Here is a 26,512-nt window from a genome sequence, read left to right on the forward strand (position 1 = left end):
AATTTGCTATTTACTGATTACTTTCTAGCTAAAAATTTAACAGAAAATCAGAGATTTTATTTTTGAAAATTTCTAATCTACAAGAATTTAAAATATCAACTGGTAAATCTCTCCAAAGTCGTATCGAAGATACAATAAACGAGCGTTCATAAAAATTAAGTGCCAACAATCGCAATTGGGAATGCGGTTACGAAAAAGAAAAGACGTTGATTTTATTCAATGAGTGAGAATTCACTTTTATTAAAAAATTAATTAAGCTTATTTACAATAATATCTTAAATTGATCCTTTTGTTAAATTTAATTTTCCATTATTAGTATAATTCTTGTTGAAATACTAAACTTCTACACTTTAAAACTTGACATAACGATGAACTTTTATTAAACGATTTTTAAGTGTTTGAAAATTCAAAGAAAAAAAATGATCGACTTAATACCATTAAAACATGGTAAAAAAAAAGGTTAAAAAATTTCAAAATCAACTTTTTCTGGCCTTACTTTGCACTAAAAAAAAACCAAATGATAAATTTATCATTTTCAATGGAGAGTCGAAAAAAGTTTACAAAAGAGTCGAAATTAGTACACTTTTATGAATTTGAAAAACGGTTAAGCCTGTGGGCCAACCCCAAAACTTCCCGCTGTTTTCGAACTCAGAGAACGAGAAAACGGTATCATATCCAGTAAAAAAGGATTCGTCAAAATTGACACTTTCTATTCAGTCGATCGACTCCAAAATTTAATCAGTTCTAAGTCTCGGTGAGCTTTTTCGATTGCCACAAGTCACGTTTAACTCGATAAATTTATTCCCAAGATATCGTCGGACAAAAAAGTTTACACACACATTCGACCGGACGTCCACCCAGATATAGAATGGCATTCTAGGATCTCAAAACGTCGAAATCTGATAAAAACTCGATTTTCGAAAATCCGACCCAAAACCAATAACTTTCCTTTTTTTTGAAAATATACAATTTTCATAGAAGGAAATTAAAAGTTCGTCGTTTTGACACATTTTAAAGTTTAAAATAGTCAGCGCTTTTTAACGCTGAAGATGTCAACCCTGATTAAAAATACTCATTGAAGAGGATTGAAAAAGATGAGAATTGAATACTTTTGAATATTTCTTATACCACAAGATTTTCATTTAGACATGAAATTAATACTTTTCAATTATATTGAATTTAAAAATAATGTAAAAATTTCTAAACTTCCAAAGAGTTGAAAAAGATTCGAATCAATTGATATTTTTAATATTTCTGAATCCTCGTCAATAACAAAACAATTTAAAATTTCGGATCACGTGTGGGATTGAAAAAAATTTTAATGAATTGATAGTTTTTAATCGTTTTGAATTTCCTTCAATACCAAAATAGTTCCATATTTTCAATTATGACTTGAATTGAGATAAATAAAATGAATTGACATTTTCCAATCTTTCTGAATCTTTCTCAATACCAAAATAGTTCTATATTTTGGATCGAGTGTAGGATTAAAAAAAAATTGAAAGAAATTGAGAATTTTCAATTTTTCTGAACCTTTCTCAATACAAAAATAGTTCCATATTTCGAGTTATAACTTGAATTGAAATAACTTAAAATTAATTCACATTTCCGAATGTTTCTAAATCTTTTTCAGTAGTAAAATAGTTTCACATTTCAGATCACGTGTAGAATTGAAATAAATTGAGATCTTTAATTTTTCTAAATCTTCCTCAATACTAAAATAGTACCATATTGGAAGCTATTGAAATGATAAAAGATTGAATTCGTTTCAATACTTTTGAATTCCATTATAAGAATTAGAAAGTATTCAAATGATCGAAATTTCAATTCCATTTAATATTTTTCAAAATTTCCATATGGATTGAAAAGAACTGAAATAATTTTCAATGAGTATTTTTAATCTGAGAATCTGTTCTACCAACAGAGCCGTAAAAAACACATCAAGAATCAAAGTATATCCATCACCAGCCGAAAGATGGCACAATAATATTTAAAAAGTGGTTTATTGCATGTCTTACACACAGCACAACCACACAGAATACAAAATTGTAGTATATTTGATGAGGTGTATACACACAACGAAAATGGCGACGCTAGATTAAAGAGGTGTCTCGGTGGTGTATTGTCCGCATGTAATGTTAAATAATATAAAATAACAGAAATGTGGCAGGACTTGGATACTCTGACTAGTTCGGCAGTCAATTCTGGGTCTCAACAAGTTGATCAATTCAGCACGACAGGTGAATTTTTTTTTTACAACAATACATCCTCAATATTTAGTCATACCACTCAACTCCGTAACTGCCTAGCACTGACATAATCATTCCTAATTTACATTTACATTTACCGTGTAGTGTTTTAGTTTTACTTAATATTTTTTTATTCACGTCATGCAGTAAACAAATATACTCTACGTTAGTTGGCATTTCACCAAAATTTATTGCGATTAAAAAACTAATTATTTTCTTGTTATTTATTTCAGCTTGTATGATGTGTCATAACACAAATAATCATTACATATACAGTTGATTCATATTAGGAGTATAATTTAAATAGATAATGTGCTAATTGTCATTATGATGATGATGATGATGAGCAATCGATTTTTAAAAATATTTATTGTTGTTTTAATTATCGATTAGCTTTGTTTTTTTTATATTAGTTATACTGTAATTTATATATATTTTTTTAATTCATATAGAAAATATTTAAACTCGCCGCCGAAATTCTTGGTCTGTTACACTAGACGGAATGTGTAATTTTATATTTTAAACTGGTAAATTTAAATACAAGTTTTTTTAAATAGTTAAAAGAATAAACGGGTTTACCATATTTGTCGGATAATTACATAACTTCCTGTAATATAACAATGGAAAAAATCTTACGGTACTACGACAGTGCATTTACGACTATAAATAATATAATAAATTTCAAATTGTTTTATATAAACTTCAAGTATTAGCAGATGTTCATCATCATTCATCAGTTAAATAGTTTACCTGTCAATAATATTTTAAATCTCAATAACAAATCGTAATGTACTCATTTATGTATACTCATAATTCTTACTCATCTCTATTAATTCTTTTTTTTTTTTTTTTTTAAGTAATTCATGGATAACTTTATTAATATTTATAAATTTTTTATTCATTTGTTCTTTGTCATAACACAGAATTAACACCAGAGCAACAAAAAATTCTCATTGACATTCGTCGAAAAAAGACTGAACTACTACTTGAAATTCAGGTATTAATATATTATTTTTTTTTTTATTTAATTTAATTTAAAAATACTTTTGATAAAATTTATTAAAATTAATGGCATGAGATCGTAATTAAAAATTAATTAAGTGAAAAATAAAATAAAAAACATAAATCCTCAATTTGTCTCATATACGCGATAGTAAAACGTGATATGAGTAAAGATAACAGCACTTCCGTAGCTAATTGATAGAGAAACGTTTACTCATCGCTTTAGTATCGTTTTACTGATTATAGCTGTCAGACATTTATTTGTTTGATGAGACAAAAGGACATTCTGTGGTTAATTATCGTATTTTTGTTTAAATTATTGCTGTCTATTAATAATGATATCACGTAATTAGTTTAGTAATTAATATTTTATTATAAATATTTATTAATATATTTATATAAATATAATGTTAACAGATATTAATAATTACAGCAATTGAAAGATGAACTTGGAGAAGTTGTCGCCGAGATGGAAGCTATGGATGGAGGTGGATTCACTGTTGACGAATCAAATAAGCCGTCAAATAAAACAAAACAGACATCAATTGGACGTAAAAAGTTTAATATGGACCCAAAGAAGGGTATCGAGTACCTGATTGAGCATAATTTATTAGCACCTACGCCTGAAGACGTCGCCCAATTTCTTTACAAAGGCGAGGGATTAAATAAAACAGCTATCGGTGATTATTTAGGAGAAAGACATGATTTTAATGAACGTGTATTACGTGCGTTTGTTGAACTACACGATTTTACGGATCTCATACTTGTCCAAGCACTCCGACAATTTTTGTGGTCATTCAGATTACCCGGTGAGGCACAAAAAATAGATCGTATGATGGAGTGTTTTGCTCAGAGATACTGTCAACTTAATCCAAATATTTTTACAAATACTGATACATGTTATGTATTGAGTTTCGCTATTATTATGCTCAATACTTCTTTGCATAATCCAAGTGTCAAAGACAAACCTAGTGTCGAACAATTTATAACGATGAATCGGGGAATCAACAATGGGGGAGACTTACCACGTGAATTACTTGTTGTACGTATTTATTTAAATAAGTATTTTATTTTTAAATCAAATGTTAAGGGGACCACTAGTGTGAAATTTTGAAAAATCAATTTTTTTTTGTCCGTATTGCGATAGTCTAAACCTTCAAAAATAACACATTACAATTTCTAATGCATATCTCGAATGGTTTTTTTGAGTTACAGCCATCTGAAGAGCAGCCGCTTATCGGTTTTCGAAAATGCATTTTTTTAAAATTGCTGCGTCTATAACTCGAAGACGAATCATCCGATCGATTTGATTTGAATTGTAGTTTCTTTTATATATTTTTTTACGTACCATGAACCTCCAGTTTTTCGATCGAATCAAAAATGTAATTTTGGCAGGCCAAATATCAAATTTTCGCGCAAAATTTGAATTGTTTTTTTTAAATTTCGCCATTTTGTTAAATTAGAATTTTTTTCTTATTCTGGGGTCATGGTCCGGAAAATACCTTCTAGTTTAATAAAATTTTTAGTTTTTTTGATTTCATGGACTGGACAGGTCGCTATCACTGCAGTAGGGGAACTTTTTTTTAGCATTGAGAGATTGTGGATAACTTGCTGAATTTTGAATTTTTTGATCCAAAAATTTTATCTTGCATTCATTATATATCCACAAATATATCATTAAAACTTTCCATACAGTAATTTTCTTCAAAAAAATTTCCAAACATCATCTTTTTTTTAGACGGTCACACTAGTAGTCCCCCTTAAGTGAAGTTTTTTTTGTTTACTTTAAATTAATTTACAAAAAAAAAAGTTATGAATTTTTATGTTTTATTACTTGGGAATAAAAATAAACCATAACGATGTGTTGAGACTAATCCTAAGGATTAACGTGAAATTCTTGATACTCGACATAAATAAAAAAAATATATATATAAATAAAATGGATTATAATTTTTTTTAGAGTTTGTACGAAAGTATAAAAACGGAGCCATTTAAAATACCCGAAGACGATGGAAATGATTTAATGCACACGTTTTTCAATCCTGATAAAGAAGGCTGGCTTTGGAAACAAGGTAATGTTGAGAATTTAAATAAAATATAAAGACTTATGTCTCTAAGACAATAAAAAAAGAAAACAATTTATATAAATGTCTAGATATTTTAACAAAGTAAAAATTTAAAAAAAGGGGAGACAGTAGTCTAAACATTCTAAATTTACGATGGCAAGTATTTATAGAATCTTTAAATAAGTTTTTTTTATTTGCCCTCGTAAACTTATCGAGCATTAAATATAATAAAGAAATTATGTAAATAATAAAACTATCGATTTTTACCCTGTCCCTCTGCTGGCTTGATGGAGACAGCAGGTAAATAGTCTGCCCCAATAAGCGTGTTCTTAATTTATAGTTTTTATTTAACACGATAAAATTGTTGCAGGCGGACGCTACAAGAGTTGGAAGAGAAGATGGTTCATTCTCAACGACAATTGTCTTTATTACTTTGAGTATACTACTGATAAAGAACCGCGTGGGATTATTCCATTGGAAAATATTCAAGTTAGAGAAGTTCAAGATAGGCATAAACCTCATTGCTTTGAACTTTATGCTGCAGGGTCCGAGTTTATTAAAGCGTGTAAAACGGACAGTGAAGGAAAAGTTGTAGAAGGTATTTATTGACTTTTTTTTTACTCTGTTAACGTTTTCCCAGAAATTTAAAGGAAATTACTTGAAGTTATCAACAAATTCAAATCGAGTCAAAAATATAGAGTATGAATTAACTTATTTATACAATACTCGAAATTTACAAGTTATATGGCAGGAATATCATTTGTGGCCACTGCTCCAGTTTCGGACATTTAATACTTTATTTTAATTAATGAAAACGTGTAAAATTAAATTTCCATTTTAATAGTAGGATAAAGGTATTTTTGAAGAAATTTAAAAAATTATGTCATTACGTTTTTTATGAATTATTTTATTTTAATTTTTCAAGTGTTCAAAATCGGTCCTGAAGTGACCAAAAACGGTCAGATTAAGATTTAAAAAGAAAAGTTCGTAGTATTTTTTGAATTTAAATCCAACTTAATATCATGATTAATTACATAGAAAATATATTTTTAAATAGTCACCTTGTGTCTTCATGAGAGATTATGTTGTAAATTTTTTTTTATTACTTGAATTGAAACTGGCAGTTTCAAGCCGATTTTAGACTAATGCGATTTAGCTGGTAGAATTTAATCAATTTCTTCTTTGAAAATAAAACTTATCAGTTTCTACCCACTAGATTATTTTTGGACTTGATTACTTCCTTGTCAGAATTGAATTTATTTACTGTAGACTTCTAAATATTTATCTATTTTTAATAACCATTCATACTGACAGTTATGTTTGGAAAATTACAAAAATAATATGAGCTACAACAAAAAAAGTTTTGAAATGAATGAAGAGTTTTTGGTTTCTCTCTGTTAAGACGCGTTTTCATTTGTTTCTCTATTCGCACTCAACTGGATAAACGGTAGTATCTTTGTTGCACTTGTACAGTAAATGGAAACTTTGTCCAAGCTTTTCTCGTCAACAAATGGAAGTTATCAAAAAATCGAAGTGCACTTCGCTAGTTCATAGAGTAAAGCATCGGGTATGTGGCTTTATTTTGCGTTTAGAGCTTTTATTTCAGAGACAAGCTTGGACAAAATTATCTGAAAACCGTTCTTAAATTACTTTTCATCTGGGTGATGTCGGCCAACTTCACTCAGGTTTGAAATCTCTTTGTTTCATCCCTTGTTACACAATATACTATAAATTTGTATATTTGAAATACAGCATTTTTTTTTTTTGCCGCGCTATTGGTCAGAAATTAGCCTGTTTCGACCGACTCCAGACATTAAAATTCCCAGTATCAATGCAGATAAATTTAAAAGTATAGTTAGTGGCACGGGATAAAACACAATTTAGATTTCGGGTCAGGTCAGCCCTCGTCTGAAATCGTCTTGTTTCTTCCCTTGTCACGCAATATTCTATTTGATAGTCACACTGTATTTTCATTAAATATTATGCTTTAATTTTTTTTAATTACGTGAACAAATTGATATTCACATAGAATTAATAAATTTCCATGACAATTATCCGTTAAAATCTAAAAAAAATTTGACAGTGTAGATACGAATACTACACAGTTATTTAGTTTCTATTGTTGGTTAATTAAAATTTTTTATAATTATTTAGGTAAGCATACTGTGTATAGAATGTCTGCTGCAACAGATGAAGAAAAAGACGAATGGATAAAATGTGTAAGACAAAGTATATCACATAATCCATTTTATGATATGTTGGCCGCGCGAAAGAAAAAAGCGCAAAAAACAAATCTTCACTCCAAGAGTTAAAATAAATTATAAAATTATAATACTCCAAGAGTATAAACATTAAATAATGTATAGTAAAGTACAATTTCCGGTCACACGAATATCCAAGATCAGGTGATTTATGATTACAATCATAAAAATAAATAATAATAATTTTTCTAATCAAACTTTCTTAGATGTATATAATAATTGTTTGGAATTTGTTTGTTGTCTATAATATGCGTTTATTTTTTTTTCGCAAATAGTGTTGCTTAGTATATATACATACATTATATATATACACATAAATATATATAAATATTTATTTTGTAAAAGTCTGAAATGTCTTCTGTATATCTTCGCTTGTGTATGAATATTATTTTTTATCGGAAGAAAAAAAACGTACAGTAATAGTTGTATAGATTTAAAAAAAATAATGTGGGATTTTACGTCGTGTAAACGTAAGTTTATGTGATAGTTTATTTATTAAAGCATATATATATGTTTAGTTAATTAAGAAATCAAGTATTTGTTTGGCCATATGAAAATATAATATCGATTGTTTCGTTATATTAAATAATTAGGCTTGCATCCTCATGTAATAATAAAAATAATTATTATTATAATATAATGTAAGTAGAGCAAAACAGTCAAGCTCATACAATAAACATATAAAATAATGAGGTTTACAAGCAATTTCAGTTAATAACTGATTTATTTTGCTTCAGGGTTATATATATATATATATATACCGAGTACTGTTCGTTTTAATGTATGACGTAAATGCTCGTTATAAATTATGCTAAAAAAAACTAAGTACATGACACTAGAATATATATTTTAAATTTAATTATTTGATATTTATATTTTATTAATTAAAAATAAGAGATTATTGTGCGTGTTAAATATTGCACGCAGTACTGGCCAAGTTTATTTATAAAACTCAACGAATTAATTATTAAAAAATATTTATAATAATTAAAACTATCAATTTTTTTTTCGTATGTGAAAAAAATTAACACATCGAAGAAGCCTTATTAAATATTTAAATGTTTAAAATTTAAAAAATGCATAAATATTAATTTTTTCCATAGTTAAATTTTAAAATATAAATTAATTTGCGTTGAAATGACGCGTGTAGACATATATTATCGTCGGGTATTATATAATAAAGAAAAAAATATATATGTATTATAAATATATACTAAACGATGGAGGAAAATGATCTACGAAACGAATTATCGGTCAGTTCCACAGAAAAAAAAAAAAAAAAAAAAAAAAAAAACTAGTCGAACCGTCCAAGCAGCTCGTTTCTCTTCGTCGGAATAATAGTAATGATTTTTTTTTATCCTGTGTAAAAAAAATTTATTCCAAAAACGTTCATGACAGTGAACTTTCAAAATTGAGACGAACTTTAAGTTTAACATTTTTGGAATTTTGAAAAAATTATAAAATGAACAATTTGCAACTGGTGTAGGCTTTTCCTGCGCATTTGTTTTTTATTTTTTGAGCAAAAATAATTTGATTCGATAATTAATAAGTGATTAGAACTAATTCCGAACTTATTATGAACTCTCGAAATGGTAAAATCAAATCAACTTTGCTTAAAAAATTAAAAAAAAACTGCACAAAAAGTGGATTCTACTTGAAAATTTTCCACACTTGTAATTATTTTAGTTCCAAAAATATTCAACTCAAAGTTCAGAATTGTCTCAATTTTGAAAGTTCACTGCCAAGAAAGTTTTTGGAACATTTTTGTAACGAATTTTTTTTTCACGGGATTATACAGTTTATTTGTGTAGTTCTTTTTTGAAAAAATTTAATACGTTAAAAGACATAAAAAAATAATAATCATGGCTATTTGAATAAATGCCTTGATATATAAATTATTGAGTTAATTAAAAAAGGAGTAATTAGCACACAAAAAATTATCATTTAATAAAATCTTTATAAATATTATATTGTGCGTCATCATAAATATAAATTAAAAAAATATGAACAATAAATTAAAAAAAATTTGTTAATATTTAAAAAAAATAATTCATTTCAATAAATAGTATTCACAAATGCATATTCAATAAATCAAAATAGTAATTAATTAATGATGCGTACGATGATAAATTTTTACTTGAATGGTAAATGATATATTTAACTTCCTTTCTTTTGTATTGTATATTTAAAATTAATAAATTTATGTAAAAAAAAAAATACAAATATTTAATCTTTATATATAGACATTAATATAAAAAAAAAAATAAATAAATAAAAAAAAATAATAAATTTGTATATTTCATTGTATAATATTTTAACTTGCGTTATATTAGTTGTTATGTATACACAATTTAATATGTATAATATTTTTAAATTGTGTATATACGTATGTATATTAATTTAAAACATATTAATAAATAATTTGATTTTGTAAAAATATAATCTTTAATTTTGTTTATCAATATATTTGAATTAAATTTATAATCATCGATAACAAATAAAATTAAATCATTTTTTTTTTTTTTATAACTTTAGATCCAGTAAAAAGGTTTAGAAAATTTTAAATAGTAAAAAAAATATAATACATTAAAATATCATTTGAAGAATTCATAAAGAAAATTACAATGTGAATTTTGTTAATTTTTTGTATTTAATGATTTTATTTTATTGAGCAATAACTTAAAAAGTTTTTAGATCAAATGTATTTTTAAAATCGATTATGAAATATTATTTGAAAAGTATATATTCTAATGAACAACAAGTTTATATTATGAATTTTTAATAGACTATTTACTTATCACTCAAATGATTCGATTTTTTTTTGTAAACAAAAAAATGTTAATTTATAAGTGCCTTCAAAGGGATAGTCACTGTGACGGCTAAAAAAATAAGTGATTTTAGAGATTTTTTTTTTTACCGAAACCCTGGACAGTTAAAAAATACGGGGATCACAGTTTTTTATTTTATTAAGTGTATATTCAATATAGTTTTTATAAATTTTTATTGAAAAATATTAAATTATAACAGAATTATTAGCGTTGCTGCAGAGCCTAAAAAAAAAAATTACCCCTCTACGGTTGCACCGATTTCTCGAAAAGGGGTTATCTGAAAAAAAAAAAAAAAAAAAAAAATTAATTTATAAATTGTATGAATGTAATTATCGTTGTATTTAGTCGATTTTTTATTTTGATTTTTCACAAAATGGCGACTGATTGAAAATTTTTTTTCATTTTTTTTCCTGTTTTTTATTCAAGCAGTCTTATAGAAAGTGAAAATCAAAATAAAAAAAAAATCGGCTATACTTAACCTTGGCTATTGCAAAGACGAATGAAATAAAAAAAGCAAGTTTAAAATCGGTTCATAATTGTTTGAGTTATCGATGCAACGAGTTTGAAAAAAGTAGTTTTGAGAAAAACGCGTTTAAAGTTTTTATTCCATTTTTCTTACTTTAAAATTATACATCTTCTAAAATTTTGGTACATATAACTATCGAATCCTAGTCCATATGATGGTTCCTTCTCTCCAGTCATGTACTTGACTTCTTAATTTTTTTATTAACCCTGAAAACAGTAGTGACGCGGGCAACGCAGGAAAAATAGACAGGTTCACTCAATAAAATAACTGTAACTTAATTAATTTTCAGAATTTTGGCTTTAATTTTTATACATATATTTTCGAAGGTATAAACTTTAAATTAAAACAAGAAAAAAAAATTTCTTTTCATCCATCACATTGCCTATCCCCCTTAGTTTCAAACAAATTTGATTTCGTAATTTTTCTCGTGGTAAGACAATTTTTCAATAAGATAATCAAAAACCCTGACATCTAATAATTTTGTTGTTTTTGATTACCAAGATAATTGTCATCAGAAAAATTATTAAAAAATTTACACAATAAAACTTTTCAAAATTCCGCACATGCATTTTTTAAATTTTCGCCTGTTAGTATTTATTTTGTTTATTGAAAATAAATATATTTTTAAATTGACCGTTATTTGCAGCATCATAATTATAAAAATTAAAACAATTACCCGTATCAAAAAAATATATCGTGTGTGATTCAAATTTGGCTGTGCAATTTCAAATTACAGTAACAGCTAATTCTTACTTTGTTTTAATTTTATCAAATAAAAAAAAACATCATAGGTTAAAATAGAAAATTGATTATTCTATAAAAAACAATAATAAAAAAAATGAGATAATAGGTAAAAAATTTTATAGAGTAGGGCGTCGACTAATAAATAGATAATTCATTTTTTTCTCGTGGTTTTCTGAAGAAATAATATAAAAAAATATTGATAAATATTGCAATGTTATCTCACACTTATACATGAAAATTCATATAAAATTTTGTTAGATATCAAGTTCAACATTCTGAATAAGAATCTGAGGGTAAATAGACTTTTACAAGTACCATACTTCAATAAGTCATTTATACAAAACGGGCCCAGGAACAGAATATTTGGACTACTCAATGTAAACTCAAAAACTGTAAATTTCTTTGGTGGATCTTTTAATTCATTCAAAAAGTCAATTCAAGTGGAAATGGAAACTAGAGTGAAAGCTGAATTCAAAAATTAGGAATAATTAGCATATCAAATAGTTTGTTATTTGCTTGGTAATTTATTCCTAAAGATCATCTGTTATTTTATTGTAGTTTCTTTTTGTTTATTTGCACTGGAGAATGCAAATGAATCGAAAATTTGTAAATTGCTGAAAGCGTAAATAAATAACTTTAACAAAATCATAAGAAATAGTAGTAAATAAAGACAAAAATTTCTATGAATTTTGAAAAGCTTTTTTGTCAGAATTAATCGAAAATTGATTTCAGAAATTTAGTACTTGTTAAAAGAACAAAATATTTTTAGTAAAATTTATCAAAATATTTTTCATCCATTTATTGGTCTAGTTACCTTACATACAAAACAAAAATTAACTTTTAAACATTTGACATTTACTAAGTTTCGGAATTGGATAGCGATAACTTCTAACTGAACATTAATTGTAAAATAATTTTCGCATTGTGATGGTAGATAATTTTAAATATTAAAGAAGCTCTAAAAAATAGTAATTCATCACAATATACATTTATACACGAAATTTTATTTTTAAATTTCAAAAAAATTAATCTGTTGTACGCAATAAAATTGCTAATTACTAGTAACAGTATTAAAATCGGAGTTTCACTTCAAACTGCAAAATATAAATAAAGTTACCACAAAAAAAATTTTTATTCTCGTTCCTAATGTAATAAACTAATTAAATTTAATCTTACTAATTGCTTATCATTAAGTAGAATAGAAAAAAATATTCGTCAGTTTTTTTCAATATTTTATTTAGTTTTTTCTTACAAACGTACAAAAAAAAAATTAGAATAAATTATATAATTTATTTATAAATATTTAATAAATATAATTTGTAGTCAGTCAACGCAGGAAAATTAGAACCTGCGACAGAGTTATTTTCAATAAGGCACAATTCCATGGCCACCACGTCAACGTGGTATTAGTTATAGTCAATTTTGTATATGCAACATTGTTTGTTACAAAATTTTTATTGCATCATTCTAAAGCTCAATCTAGCTTATTGTTAACCACAGGATTTAAATATAATTGTTTATTTACTCCGATAGTCTTGACAGTAATCGTCTGAGAATTAGTGTATTCACCGAACCGTAACTTTGCCATCTCAGCATCAATCTAAAAAAAAAAAAAAAAACATTTTCAAATCATAAACAATTTTAAAAAACTACTTAAAAGAATTAGAAAAAAAAAATAAATAGTGACAAAAATTGGCATTTATAATGATTAATAGAGTAAACAAATTTTTTCAAATTTTCAAAAATCGCAAAAAATTAATAGCTATATGAAGGCCCCACGATCAGGTTGGGCTTAAAAATTGTGAAATAGATGTAGTTTATTGTAAAAAAATTAAAAAAAAAAAGTTTCGATTTAGACCATTATCAAAGAAGCTATAATCAAAAAACCAAAAAGAACTATTTTCGAACGGATTATTGCAAAAACACTTTAATATATATATACTACTCCCATAAAATATTAAAATGTTAAAACTTACTAGTAGCAGTAAATCCTGTACTGAATAACGGCAAGCATAATTTTGAAAAACATCGCAGAGTATTTGGATAAAATACGAACCATATTTTTTATTACGATACGATATATGGTTCGGCAAAGTTGAGTGCACAACAAAAATATCAGAAAAATTACGTTCTCCTTTGTCATTAACTTTCATATATTTATTATCTAGTTTGTTAATATCTAAATCCTTTAAAGGATTATCGATATTTTGATTGTGTTCTCGAGCTCTTCGTTTAATTGAGAATTTGAAAAATATAACACCAAATTAACAAACGAAAAAAAAAATGATATTACATAAATAATTTTTTTATTTACCTGCATGTTTGAAAAAAAAATAATTTTGGTTTCCCAGCCATAGTAGGACAATTTTCGACCGAAAAATAATTAATTATTTCACTGCATGGTATTAGACCATCGGTAAACTCAATCACACTATTATTATTTTCATCATTACTAGATCCACCGTGTGCTGATATTACGACAAATAATGAATCTACTTTATTAAGTAATGAATATTTTGAATATTTTTTTAAAAATTTATTCAACTTCTGTAATATAAATTTGTTTGATTTATTAATTAAACAATCAGTCATATATACATCTCTGGTTAAAAATTTCGATTGTATTTTATTGAGAACTATAGAAACTCAATAATTCACTAATTGAATCTGATTCTTTTCAATCGGAAAATAATCAAGTTTCTATTACTCTCAATCGGAATTTCTAACCAGACACACAGACACACACACACACCCTTATACACATCCATATACCCTTTCATACACACATATTACTTACATTAACAGTGATATTAGTTTTTTCAATAACTCGAAAACCAAATTGTTGAAATAATTTAAATAATTTTTTATTATCACATTTAGCAGATGTTCGATTGCGCTTTGGATCGTTATAGTCAATCATTGTTATCAACAATACTAAGCCTCTTGGATTGCTTCTGAGTATATGCTCCGGTATAATGTTTCCCTTCGCTATTTTTTCGACTTTAACATTCAAAAGCTCCTGAGCATTCCATAGAGGATTTTCTAACTCATCATCCCTGTGAAAAAAAATAACTATGTATGTAAATCAACAAACCCATATATTAACAATAACAATAAGATGAAATCATTATTGTAAAAAAAAAAAAAAAAAAAAAAAAAAAAAAATACTTAGCCTTTTGATGGTTTATAATATTAAAAAAAAAATTATCAATTCATTGTTTAATTCGTCGAATCTCAATTCTCTTTACTATTCAGTAGGACACAATTATATATATTATAAATAATTCATAAAATCTATTTTCAAGTATTTCGTTGCCTTTTAAATATTTATAGTTATAGTAATGAGTAGTCTCTGGCTATCAGCCTTTTAATTATCAATATATATATATATATATATATATTATAAATCTTCATAAATTTTCCATATCAATTCTTACTCAGCAAGATTTACTTAATATACTTTTCGTGTGTATTCCGTTTCAACTCATTACTCATTACTTATAATTTATAAATTATTTAATGCGCTTCAATGAAATTCAAATTAATCCAATTTATTTAAAAATAATTCTTGGACCTCTTCTCAGATTCATTTTCGTTCATAAATTCAAATTATTTTCCTCTCAATAAACGTCGTGTGACTCATAACTGATTTAAACACTTCGTCTTTTAAATCTTAGTATGTTTCATTATAGAAACTAATCTTTTCAAATTTGCATTTTTCCATCAAAACTTTCCTTATTTCCATCGGCCATTGATTAGCAATTGTTTGCATACTCATAAGATGTTTTTTTTGACTTACCTATTATCATCATCGGTCTTACAAACCAGTTGGGCTTTTTCAATCATTCGATAAAATTTATTGTCGTCAGTGTTCGAAAAACGGTCACAAAAATTTTCGCTGACATGTTCCCCAACTTGGCCTATTTTCATCATTATTTCCCGCTTTTTTTCTAAATTTTCCTCTTGATCCTGATAAAAATTAATGTTACTAAATATGTCTACTATATTTAAAAAAAAAAAAAGTTAGTTTTTAATTTTTAAAAATATTTCACCTCAGATGTCAGTATATTAACATCATCCTGGTTTAAAATATTATTTTTCAACATAGTATTCCATAATGCATGTATTATATTAGGCATTGCATCGTTTATGCATTTATCAATTTTTTCTGGGTTAATAGAATCCATGATTAAAATAAATACTTAATTAAAAATAAAATAATAATTATCCGTTTCCGGAAAATGGTCAACGTGTATGGCGAATATTTAATTCAATAATTGCTAATTGAGGTTATGGTTGTATATTTTATGCCGCGGTGCGAAATATTTTATATCGCCGTCTCAAGGTTATCTTTTATGCTCGCTCAGGTACTGTGTGATTAGAGAGATGCTATCCGCACAGAGGTCACGAACAAAAAGACCCAAATCGGCTTATCTATGGCCTTACATAGCCCCCCCCCTCCGCGGCCCTCAAAAGATTAATGAAGTAGAGAAAGTGTTTAAAGAATGATAACGACATTTTTTTAAAAACTGCCATTGGCTTAAGTGCCGGCAAGCTAAGGGCTGGCCAGCGGCAAACTATAGCTATGCAAATGGTGTGCTCTTAATAAATAGTGTAGGTGTAGATCTGATAGATCTAAAAAAATTATCGATTTTCTATCGATCTCAATAGGATTCGATCGTAATTGGTAACAAGAAAAATTTTTAGTAAAAATTACCAAAAAAGTATGATATTGTGAGAACATGAGATAAGTATCTAAATTTTTCTCATGCACATTGTAAAATATCGTACTCGGTAGCATGTATAGTATTCCCAACGAAAACGTTATCCTAAAATGGATAGTGGGAGTATAGGAAATACGTGTTAATAAGTTATGATAGCGGGCGACGACTTTTTGATAGGGACGACTATAAATTACGTGCAATTTCTACTAACGACATAGTAAAAAAATGTAGTTACTGTCCGTACGAAAAAAGTATCCGGGTAAAATTGAATATATGTGTGACATATATTCAGATTTGGCTGGATATATACAGATATATACTTTTTTCGTACAGGTGGCTAGATGTCCTTACAGTACCAAACTTCATGTGTAATTTTTACTCAAAAATTCTCTCCCTGCCTAAAAAATCCGATAGATTCTTATAGCTGTATATAAGGCCCTATACTTAACTATAGCAATTCTCATAGAACTTATTCTATCTTATAAAATCTTCATGAGAATTTATGAGAATCTATTGGATTCTATGAGATTTTCTAAACAGGGCTGCGTGTATAAATTTAAATGTGAAAAAAAAAAGACAGAAAGACATCCCTGATTAAGAAAAATTATTTAAAACGATTCAAAACAATTTGAAATAATTCAAAACAATTCGAATCGAGTAATATATAGACATACACTTAGCATGGATTAAATTATTTTTCTTAATTAGGGATGTGGACAATAAATTTTAAGAAAAAATCTCAGAAAATTTATCTATTTTTAGTGACATCTTTTAAATGGTAAAGAGTTGGTTGTTAATATTCAATAGGGTTCATCCCAAGAATTAATGACATCTTCCACACAAAGAATTAGAAAAATGATTTTAAATGATTTAAGAAAAATGATTTTAAATGATTCAAAACAATTTGAAATGATTTAAAACAATTTGAATAAGGTGATATATAAACATACACTTAGCATGGATCAAACTATTTTTCTGAACCAGGGAAACTTTTTTGCTGAATTTTTCTTTAATTATAAACAATTATATTTAATACCAAAATTGACCATCACATTTATCAGACTTTAAAGTTTCCAAAAATCATTAATAAGTACACAATCAACTAATGCTCTGAGTTTTTAAATTTAATTTATGCGAGCTTTTTGCGAAACAGTGACTATTTGACACAGTAAAGTTCACCTGTATTGTTATTCCAACCAAAAAGTCCCACCACCATCTTAGCACGTATTTCTTATACTCCCACTATCCATTTTATGACTTTTTCAATATAAAAATATTGATGAATTTCGATATTGAAATTATGTCATACATAATAAAGTTAAAAAATTTTTAAGTTTGGGTTCGGGTACTGAGCAAACAAAATGAGAACCACTGACGTTTAAATCAGTGAACTGCAGCGAACACGTGTGACGCAAGCAAAATAAGTAAATTTGAAATTATTTAAAATAATTGACACAATAAAATAATAATTGACACGTGCTAGTACAAGTATTTTATTTAAAAATATAATGACTGAAGAAAGTAATGATATTTGGAAAGAATTAGCCGAAATACCAGCAGATCCACCTGAAATGCGAGATCAATGTTCACAATGCAGGTAATATATAAATAATTATAATTAAAAGTAAATAAATTTGTTTAAACAATAATATTAATTTACAGAAGACCAATTACTGTTTGTTGGTGTCCAGGATTACCTAAAACTCGTTTGTGTCCTCAATCACGACTAATTATTCTCCAACATCCTGCAGAGGTTAAACGGTGTCTTCGTACTGCTCCGATGCTTTCATTGTCTTTGGAACAAAATAAATGCCTTGTATTTCGTGGTAAAAAATTTTCATCAAAACATGAAGATCTTATGGAAATTTTCAAGGACAAAGATACAATACTGCTTTATCCATCGGCTGATGCTGTTGACATAAATGAGCTTCCTAAAGTCGGTGTCAATGGACAAAGACCTTACAATCTTGTTCTACTGGATGGCACTTGGCCTCAAGCTAAAGTATTATTATTTTATCAGCACTAGTTATTATAATTTTAAATTATTTTATATAAAAGTTTCATATATTTTAGGCTATTTATCATTCTACTCCATATTTGTCACAACTTAGAGCTTGTAAATTAGTACAAAGTACGGCGAGTAGTTATGTTATAAGGACACAACCAACTGAAGGATGCTTATCTACACTTGAAAGCGGTGCGTTTTCACTGGCTATTCTAGAAAACCAACTGTGGTACAAAGATGCAATGCTTGGTCCACTGCATTATCTTTGCAAGTATGTTTAATTTATTTATACAGTTAGATATTTTACTTTAACCCTAGTGGCAATATTGATCAACTTTGGAGCAAATCTTGAGCAAGTCAAGGAGAATACAACGAAATATTATATCTATGCATATTGTGATTTCATGTACCTGAAGATCGGAACGTTTTTCGCGCAACAAAACAAAAAAAATTTGTGTAATTTAAATGCCCAGGTAGCAAAATGACATCTTGATGAGTTCTGAATGAATTCCTATTTATGATTTGGACGTCTCATCAACATCTTAAAGAAGTCTTTAAGAAATTCTCAAAATGTCGAATGAGTCACCTAGCGAACTCAGTAAAACGTCTTTAAAAAGAGTTATGTTTTCTCAATTCGTAGACTTAAATAAACTCACAATTATGAAAAACTAATAAAGTTTTTAAAAAAAGAGTACTGTATTTTTTGAATTAAATTCCGTTTCAAAATCTTCAGTAATTTAACGGAAAATAGATTCTTAAATAGTCATCTTGTGTTTTCACTAAACATTAAAATATATATTTTTTTTATTACGTAAAAAATAATTATTTATGTAAAAGTAATAAATTTTGTTAAATTTCCATGGCAATTATCCATGACATTATTCTCGAAAATCTAAAAAATTTTTAAGTCAAGTGCAATAAATTTTCTCATCTGTCAAATCAGTCATAAACATAAAATATAATTGTCATAAAAGTTATATAAAATCACAATCGAATTTATTTTGTTTCATTTAAATAATTGTTTTGTTTTATCGCTTATAGTTTTATCGCTTATAGTTTTTTGAAAACCAATCAGTTTTATAGAAATTTTTTTTTTTCATGTATAATTAATTTTTAAATACGAAAAAGCTCATAGCAAGGCTTAAATAAACTCACAATTATCAAAAACTAATTGAGGTTATTAAAAAAAATTGAGTACTGTATTTTTAAAATTCTTTGTATTCCAAACCAGCTTAATATCTAAATTGATCCCATAGAGCATACATTTTCAAATAATCCCATTTAATTGTATCTTCATTAAAAATAATGTTTTCATTTTTCAAATTATATCGACGTTCTAATTAGCAAATTGTCCAACTTAATATCTTTTATTAAGTGATTCTGTGCAATTTTCCGATACTAATAGTCAGAAAAAATTTTATTCGAGTAACCTAGACCAAAATAATATACATATACTAGATATGGAATTAATTTTTAGATGAAAAATAAATTTTTAAATTACTTTTTTTTCGCATAAATGGAGGATTTTCTGAAATGGAGTTAGACAATTTGCTAATTAGTACATCGATATTTATGTAAAATTAATAAATTTAATTTTATATTATTAATTCCATGGGCACATTTCAAATTTCTTAATAAATAATTTTTTTTTTAAGATTTCAGTTGGAGAATGGAGCAGTGACACACCAGAGTAAAGAGTTTTTAATCAAACAAAAAACGTATCCTAAATTAGTAGGTAAACGACTGGCTAGACAATTAAAAATAAATTCAAATGAATTACATAATTAAATACTTAGATAATTTATTAAAATATAAAACTTATAAATTGATAATTACAAAAGTATATAATTAATTTAATTTTTATAAAATTTTATTAATATGTATAATATATTTTATTATAATGTGTATATAATAAAACAATTTTTTTATTTAATTAGTCAATGTTCAACAGTCATTGCAATTTAATGCAGGATCTAAAGTCAAAATATTGGTAATCTTGATTATGATACTTGAAAAACCATGTAACTGAATGTTGTTTCGTGACACTTTGGATTTTTCTTAAGAGATGAACACCTTGCCGGTTATTCATGTCCCAAGTTATTTTTTTACCAGCAATTATTGGCTTTGATGGTCCTGTTGATACCATCAGTTCAGAATCTAGGTACCAATCTACCCACAAAGCTATTCCATTGCATGATCCTTCTCTAAAAAAGTATACAATAAAAATATGAATTCCAAGAGTAATTAACTTATAACGACTTGAAAATATTTTAATCTTATGATGCGAAATTATCCTGATTTAATTTTTTTAAGTCAAATTTTGAAAAATACATCAAAGTCAATTAAAATTTTTAAAATTTTTAATCGATTTTATACCAAAGAATTTTAATAAATTTGTTTATGATTGGTCATCAATTTTTTGACGGTCAATTTTAAGACAATTTTTCCATTTTGCATTAATAATTTAATTATGATGTCAAAATGTTGACAAAAAATTAATTAAAGCACTAGTTGAAAAAAGGATAAAATTAATTAAAATTGATAGAATATTGATAATATAAAAAAAAAATTACAATTCATATCTAAAATTTAGTCAATAAAATTTTAATTTTGGAATTATAATTAAAAATGTATAATTTTAAAGTCGAAACTTAAATAGCATAATTTCATTGAACAGGAAAAAGTTTATTAAGCAGCGTCTAAAAATAGCCTTAAGGGAGGGAAGCTGGTCTGAGAGACAAAATAAAAATGATACTTTTGTGATTTTTTTTTTTTTTTTCAGAGTACCTTCTTTACTACCATTTTTAAAATTTCAGACAATATTAAGCAACATTCCAAGAATATTCTGCTAAACTTTCATAAAAAAATATTTAAAAATAAGACAGTGGTAATGGGGAGAGCCGAGTCAACTTATAAAAAAGTCTCCATGGCGTAGGTAGGATAACTCATGACCACCTTATACGAAATCAAAAAACCAAAAAAGTTTCTTTAATACATAAGCTTATCGTGGATTTAAACGAAGGAATAAACAAAATATTCATTTTTTAATTTTTGGTAAAGGTGCAATCGAAAAACTCTGATTTTTGCTAAAAACTGCTCCTTTTGTTTAATTAAAAAATACGTACTTATTGAAAAAAAAAAAAAAATAATCCGTTCAGATCAAAGATAAACTTATGTACTAAAGAAATCTTTTTGGTTTTTTGATTTCAGATGAAGCAGTCATGAGTTATCCTGCCTACGGCATGGAGACTTTTTTTGAGGTAACTCGTCTCTCCCCACTATCACTGGCTTATTCTTAAATATTTTTTAATGAAAATTTCGCAGAATATTCTTGGAATGATGCTTGATAATGTCACAAAGTTTAAGACCTTTAATAAAAAAAGTACTCTGAAAAAAAAAATCACCAAAATATGTTTTTTTTTTATCTCAGACCAGTTTCTCTCCTTAATATATTTATCATATACATATATACTTACTCAAGTATAGGCACTTGTCCAGAGAATTCTTTTCTACTTTCACTATCAAAGTTTTGGTCAAAGCTAAAAGACGCAATATCAAACGGTGCTGATAGTGCACGTCCAGTATATTCCCATAGTGGATGAACCTCAACTGGATGATCACTTATTTCACTAGACGACTGTAATAAAAATATAATAATTACAAATCTAACAAAAAAAGACTGAAAAAAAAAATAAATAAGATAATGACTTACTACAATCAGCTTATCAAATATTGTCAAATCAAATCCTTCACAAACTCCAAGTGGAGCACGAATGTGATGTAGATCTTTAAATTCAACAATAACTCCACGAATACACGCTGACATGGGTACAGACTTAATTCCATTAGCGTAAGTCGACGCTAAATACCAGAATCTTAAATTATCCCATGGGAAAATAGAATTAGCATAATAAGGTTCGCCGATAATTAAATAATTCGATTTATCATCGTTATCATTACAAGCAAATTGTTCAATTGATTCAATTATTTTAATTTTATTATTTAAATCATTAGCATCTATAAAACATTCAATAGATCTCCGTGATAAATAATTTGGTTCAAATAAAATAACTTTTTTAGCGCCAAGATTAGCAGCAGCGATTCCAATTAATGAACCATCTGATATACAAAGACACGTGGTGTCCGAAGTAATGTGTTTTTTTAACGCATTTATATATTTGTTATTTCTTTCGCTGTCATTTAGTTGACCTAGCCGGGTTCTGGAGTAAGCGATATGTAATGAACAATCACAGACAGGACTTTTGGTAAATTTTAATTTAGAATAATTTGATTTAGGTAAATTAAACCAAAATGAATAGCCGTCATGATAACCAACGAGAGTTATTTGTTCGTTTATTTTTATTGAAATTTCTTCTGGAAGATAATAAATAGCTTGCATCCAGTGATCCCGCCATGGAAGTTTGTCAGTCATTTCCTCTAGAGATAATCCTTTATAAATATCTAATTTAGTGTCAGGATGTTCCCATACTGGGGCACAACTCAATAAAATTTCTTTATCTTCGTCCATATTTAAATCCCACCACATAAATACAGCGTGTGCAGTACCGGATGCAATAGCATTACATTGCAAAGTATTTATTTCATTGAATATCAAAGGAATTTTTCCTGACCAATCAAATTTAAAAATTGGCTGAGGTGCTAATAATGGTATGAAAGATTCTCTTGGTAATTGACTCAACTGAATATCATGTACTGCTGAAGAACCAGCACATTCATTTACTGAATTAGGAGGCTTCATTAGTAACTTTCCAGTCTTTGGATCTTTTATTTCATTCACGCGATTCCATTTACGAACAGTTAAACTGTCGACTACTTGAACCCAAACGGTTCCACTGTCGGGCACTACAATGCAATCTTTCTGAAAAAAAATATGACAATTTTTATTCGTACTATCAAATTAATTAATAAAAACTAATAAATATTATCAGCTATTTGAGGGGGTTTCCTCATGTAAGGGTCTGTTTTTAAAGCGTCTTTTTTTTTTGGGAGAATTTTTTTTTTGACGACCAATGAAAAGATAGAACTCTGAATTTTTTAACATTTATTTATCTTCCGAAATTTCTAAGTATTTCTATTTGTTTCGTAACGACCCGGGTCAAAAATAAAACTTGATTCAGGCTCACTTCATCTTATTTTCTTATGAAGTTGTCGATTTGCTGAGGATTTTTCGATAAGATCTCGACTTCTCTGACTTAAATTAAGTTTTTTTCAACTTTTTTCATCTTAGCTTCAACTTATTTGTATTTTTTGATCTTAATTTGAACTTATTCGTCTTTACTTCGAGCATGATAGTCATTCGCCTTATAATTTAAGTCAATTAAGTCTAAATCAAGTTAATATCGACTTGATTTCAACTTTTTCGTCTTAAATCGTGACTAAGTAAGCCAGTTAAGTCTAAATCTTAAAAAAAGTCGAGTTTGTCTTGTGAAAAACGGCTCCGAATTTCGACTTGGTAAACTAAGTCTAAATCAAGTTTCATTTTTGACCCGGGGAAAAAATAAAAAAAATCACGAAATTTGAAACTTTTTTTTCAGAAGTCTGTTAAAAATACAATTTTTAATATTAGCAAATGATTCTAGTTCACTCGATGCATTTAGGCTTACAGATTGAAACGCCGTTGTTATTTATTTATTTTATTTTTTTTTCAGATAAGCCGATGAGCCGAAGTCGTGGAGGAAGTGAGCGTACATTTTTTTCGAAGCGGGTATCTTTAAAGCGGTACAACTTACGTTGTAATGAAGATTTTTATTTGAAATTCGTCTTATATACTCTTGAAATATTAATAAATAAATGATAAAAAAAAGTCAAAGTTCTATCTTTTCATTGGTCGTCAAAAAAAAAAAAAAAGTCTCAAAAAACGCTTATAAAACGGACCCCCTTAAAACAATATATTTTTTACCTCTAGAAGATGTTCATGGGCGTGTTTAAATGTTGGCAGTGCACCTTCACCGATTAACTCGGTATCAAATACTTCAGTAACTAGAATATTTGCTCGTTGTTTCATATCTCCGGTTTCGCTGACACTTATTTCAGTTGATTTTTTTTTAATTAATTTTATTCGCGACTCAAACCCATTGTTTTTTATTATTTTTTCAGCGCATTCAGCCATTGGTCTAAAAGCCTTTGAATAAAATAAAAATATATATTTTGTATTTATTGATGACATTAAATATTCTTTTTTACTTCTATTTATAAATTATCACAATTACCTCACATGCAATAATTGTATCAGCACCACATCTAGCTGCCATCATCGATAACAAACCTGTCCCGGTACCAATATCAAGAACGTTAGCTTTTAAACCTTGCTTATGTTTTTTGGCGATTGCTTTTTGCAAAGCAAGATAGTATTTTTCATTCTGAAAGAATATAAATAAAATAATTTATGTTAAAAAATGAATAAATATATGATTTATTAGTTTATAATAAATATGAAAAATATACCCTTTCATGATCGTGTAGCATATCAGCAAAAGCTGAACGCGCAACTTCTTGATGATAATCATAATCAGGATTTTTTTCCTCCCAAACAGAACATCCAGTAATGGGATCATAATTTTGGGTAAAAATACTCATTTTCGATAATTTAATGTATCTTGAATAATTTAAAAATACTTTAGATAACATACAAAAAAATTTATTTATGAGGTTAAGTTATTGTTGTTATGAAAATTATTTTTAAAGGTTAAGTCAATCGGATTTAAATACCACGTGCTTGGTTACAGATATGCAGGGTAGAGGTAGAGGTACCTCTACCCTCCATAGTTATAGAATTTTGTGCTCTCTCTACTGCTCTCTAACGGCTGAATTTTTTTTTAAATCACTTTTTTTCTTTAAAATGAGACTACTGTCTCTCTATCAAAGAAGGATTTATTTTTATTTGTTTATCAACTTATTTGTTTTAATATAATATTATAATTTTAACATTTCGTGTGAGGCCAAAATTTCAGTTTTGTAGAATTTCATTAAATAATATGAAAATTCTGTCAAATTGTACAGAATAATTATTGACTGGATACCATTTAATTGAAAAAAAAAAAAAAAATTAATTTAAATAAGATTGTATTAGAATATTATTTATTATTATTATTATTATTATTATTATTATTATTATTATTATTATTAATAAATAAATAAATAAATGATGTTTAATATAATATATAATTATAAATTAGAAATCAATTGTTACTGAAACTTACAACAAATTTATTTATTTTCCTTTTTATTATACATTATAGGGTAATTGAATAAATAAATACTTAGATCAATTATATGTTTTTTATTTTTAAATTAATAAACCAAATACTACTCTTAAACACTGAATGACACTGTACGTTATGCAAATAAAACAAATCTATCTATATATCTATTAATAATGGAATTAATTATTTCATTTATTAATTCGAATTGTTTCATTTTTATTATTCTTTAATTATTTCGTTTATTATAAAATTTTATTCCATCGGTTTAAATTTACACTTGAACTATTCATCACCGACTCGCCAAAAAAATTGAGAGTCAAATTTTTGTGCGTTTAGCTACGGCACTATAAAATTATTCCTTAATTTCTTATTTTATTTATTTATAATTAATTATTAATTATTATTTATAATTACGTGGTGCAGACTAAGGTGTGGCAACATAGGAAGGGCAGGAAAAAAAGGTTACCAAGACTGGATGTGCAGAGTATGTGGAAATGAAAAGGAGAATCTTGAACACATATTTAAATGTAGAGAAACTATGATGAAAGTTAAAGGAGAGGTGAAAAAGTTCATTGAAGAATGGAGTGGTAACAGAGTGGAAGTGGACTCTATGAGATCTGCTCGTACATTAAAAAATTTTAGCAGTTGGTCAACAGTGAGGATGGTGGCATAACTGAGGGTTAAAAATTGGAGGTGAAAAGCAGCGGTGGTAAAAGAGACGCAGGAGTGTCCGTACTTCCGTAGGCAGCCGGGAAACGAGTGCAGTATAAAAAAAAAAAAAATGTAAATAATGTAGTACAGAAAGGCAAACCCTGTTTTAAAATGCAGCTATTATATGGAAAAAATGTAAAGAGTTATAATTGTAACTGTACATTGTAATAACG

The 26,512-nt window shown here is 27.0% G+C and overlaps 4 protein-coding genes across 5 annotated transcripts; 2 read left to right on the forward strand and 2 right to left on the reverse strand.

Annotated features, from left to right (window-relative positions):
• Window positions 1–2,027: 2,027 nt before the first annotated feature.
• On the forward strand, window positions 2,028–9,685 carry LOC103573986 (cytohesin-1). The gene is made up of 6 exons (XM_014443937.2): window positions 2,028–2,240; window positions 3,173–3,246; window positions 3,685–4,293; window positions 5,212–5,323; window positions 5,688–5,915; window positions 7,472–9,685. Exons 1-6 carry the CDS (start codon window positions 2,162–2,164, stop codon window positions 7,627–7,629), a joined length of 1,260 nt encoding a protein of 419 aa, XP_014299423.1. The 5' UTR covers window positions 2,028–2,161; the 3' UTR covers window positions 7,630–9,685.
• Window positions 9,686–12,891: 3,206 nt separating this feature from the next.
• On the reverse strand, window positions 12,892–16,141 carry LOC103573987 (caspase-7). Its single transcript, XM_008553303.3, has 5 exons — window positions 15,729–16,141; window positions 14,474–15,645; window positions 13,991–14,223; window positions 13,653–13,902; window positions 12,892–13,276 (listed from the first exon to the last, which is right to left on the reverse strand). The coding sequence occupies exons 2-5, from the start codon at window positions 14,594–14,596 to the stop codon at window positions 13,151–13,153; spliced, it is 732 nt and encodes a 243-aa protein (XP_008551525.2). The 5' UTR covers window positions 14,597–15,645; window positions 15,729–16,141; the 3' UTR covers window positions 12,892–13,150.
• A 1,763-nt stretch (window positions 16,142–17,904) lies between these two features.
• Window positions 17,905–20,206, forward strand: LOC103573989 (tRNA-uridine aminocarboxypropyltransferase 2). Its single transcript, XM_014443930.2, has 4 exons — window positions 17,905–17,997; window positions 18,063–18,402; window positions 18,474–18,676; window positions 20,061–20,206. Exons 1-4 carry the CDS (start codon window positions 17,909–17,911, stop codon window positions 20,191–20,193), a joined length of 765 nt encoding a protein of 254 aa, XP_014299416.1. The 5' UTR covers window positions 17,905–17,908; the 3' UTR covers window positions 20,194–20,206.
• A 74-nt stretch (window positions 20,207–20,280) lies between these two features.
• Window positions 20,281–25,165, reverse strand: LOC103573988 (protein arginine N-methyltransferase 7). 2 transcript variants are annotated; one of them, XM_008553304.2, is made up of 6 exons: window positions 24,871–25,165; window positions 24,636–24,785; window positions 24,326–24,547; window positions 22,118–23,284; window positions 21,882–22,042; window positions 20,281–20,609 (listed from the first exon to the last, which is right to left on the reverse strand). In XM_008553304.2, the coding sequence occupies exons 1-6, from the start codon at window positions 25,051–25,053 to the stop codon at window positions 20,357–20,359; spliced, it is 2,136 nt and encodes a 711-aa protein (XP_008551526.1). In that variant the 5' UTR covers window positions 25,054–25,165; the 3' UTR covers window positions 20,281–20,356. The 2 variants fall into 2 exon arrangements, with proteins under 2 accessions (XP_008551526.1, XP_053595210.1); XM_053739235.1 differs by lacking the exon at window positions 20,281–20,609 and adding an exon at window positions 21,190–21,792.
• Between the last annotated feature and the right edge of the window lie 1,347 nt (window positions 25,166–26,512).

This window comes from Microplitis demolitor, chromosome 5, assembly GCF_026212275.2.
Source record: "Microplitis demolitor isolate Queensland-Clemson2020A chromosome 5, iyMicDemo2.1a, whole genome shotgun sequence".
Classification (NCBI taxonomy): domain Eukaryota; kingdom Metazoa; phylum Arthropoda; class Insecta; order Hymenoptera; family Braconidae; genus Microplitis; species Microplitis demolitor.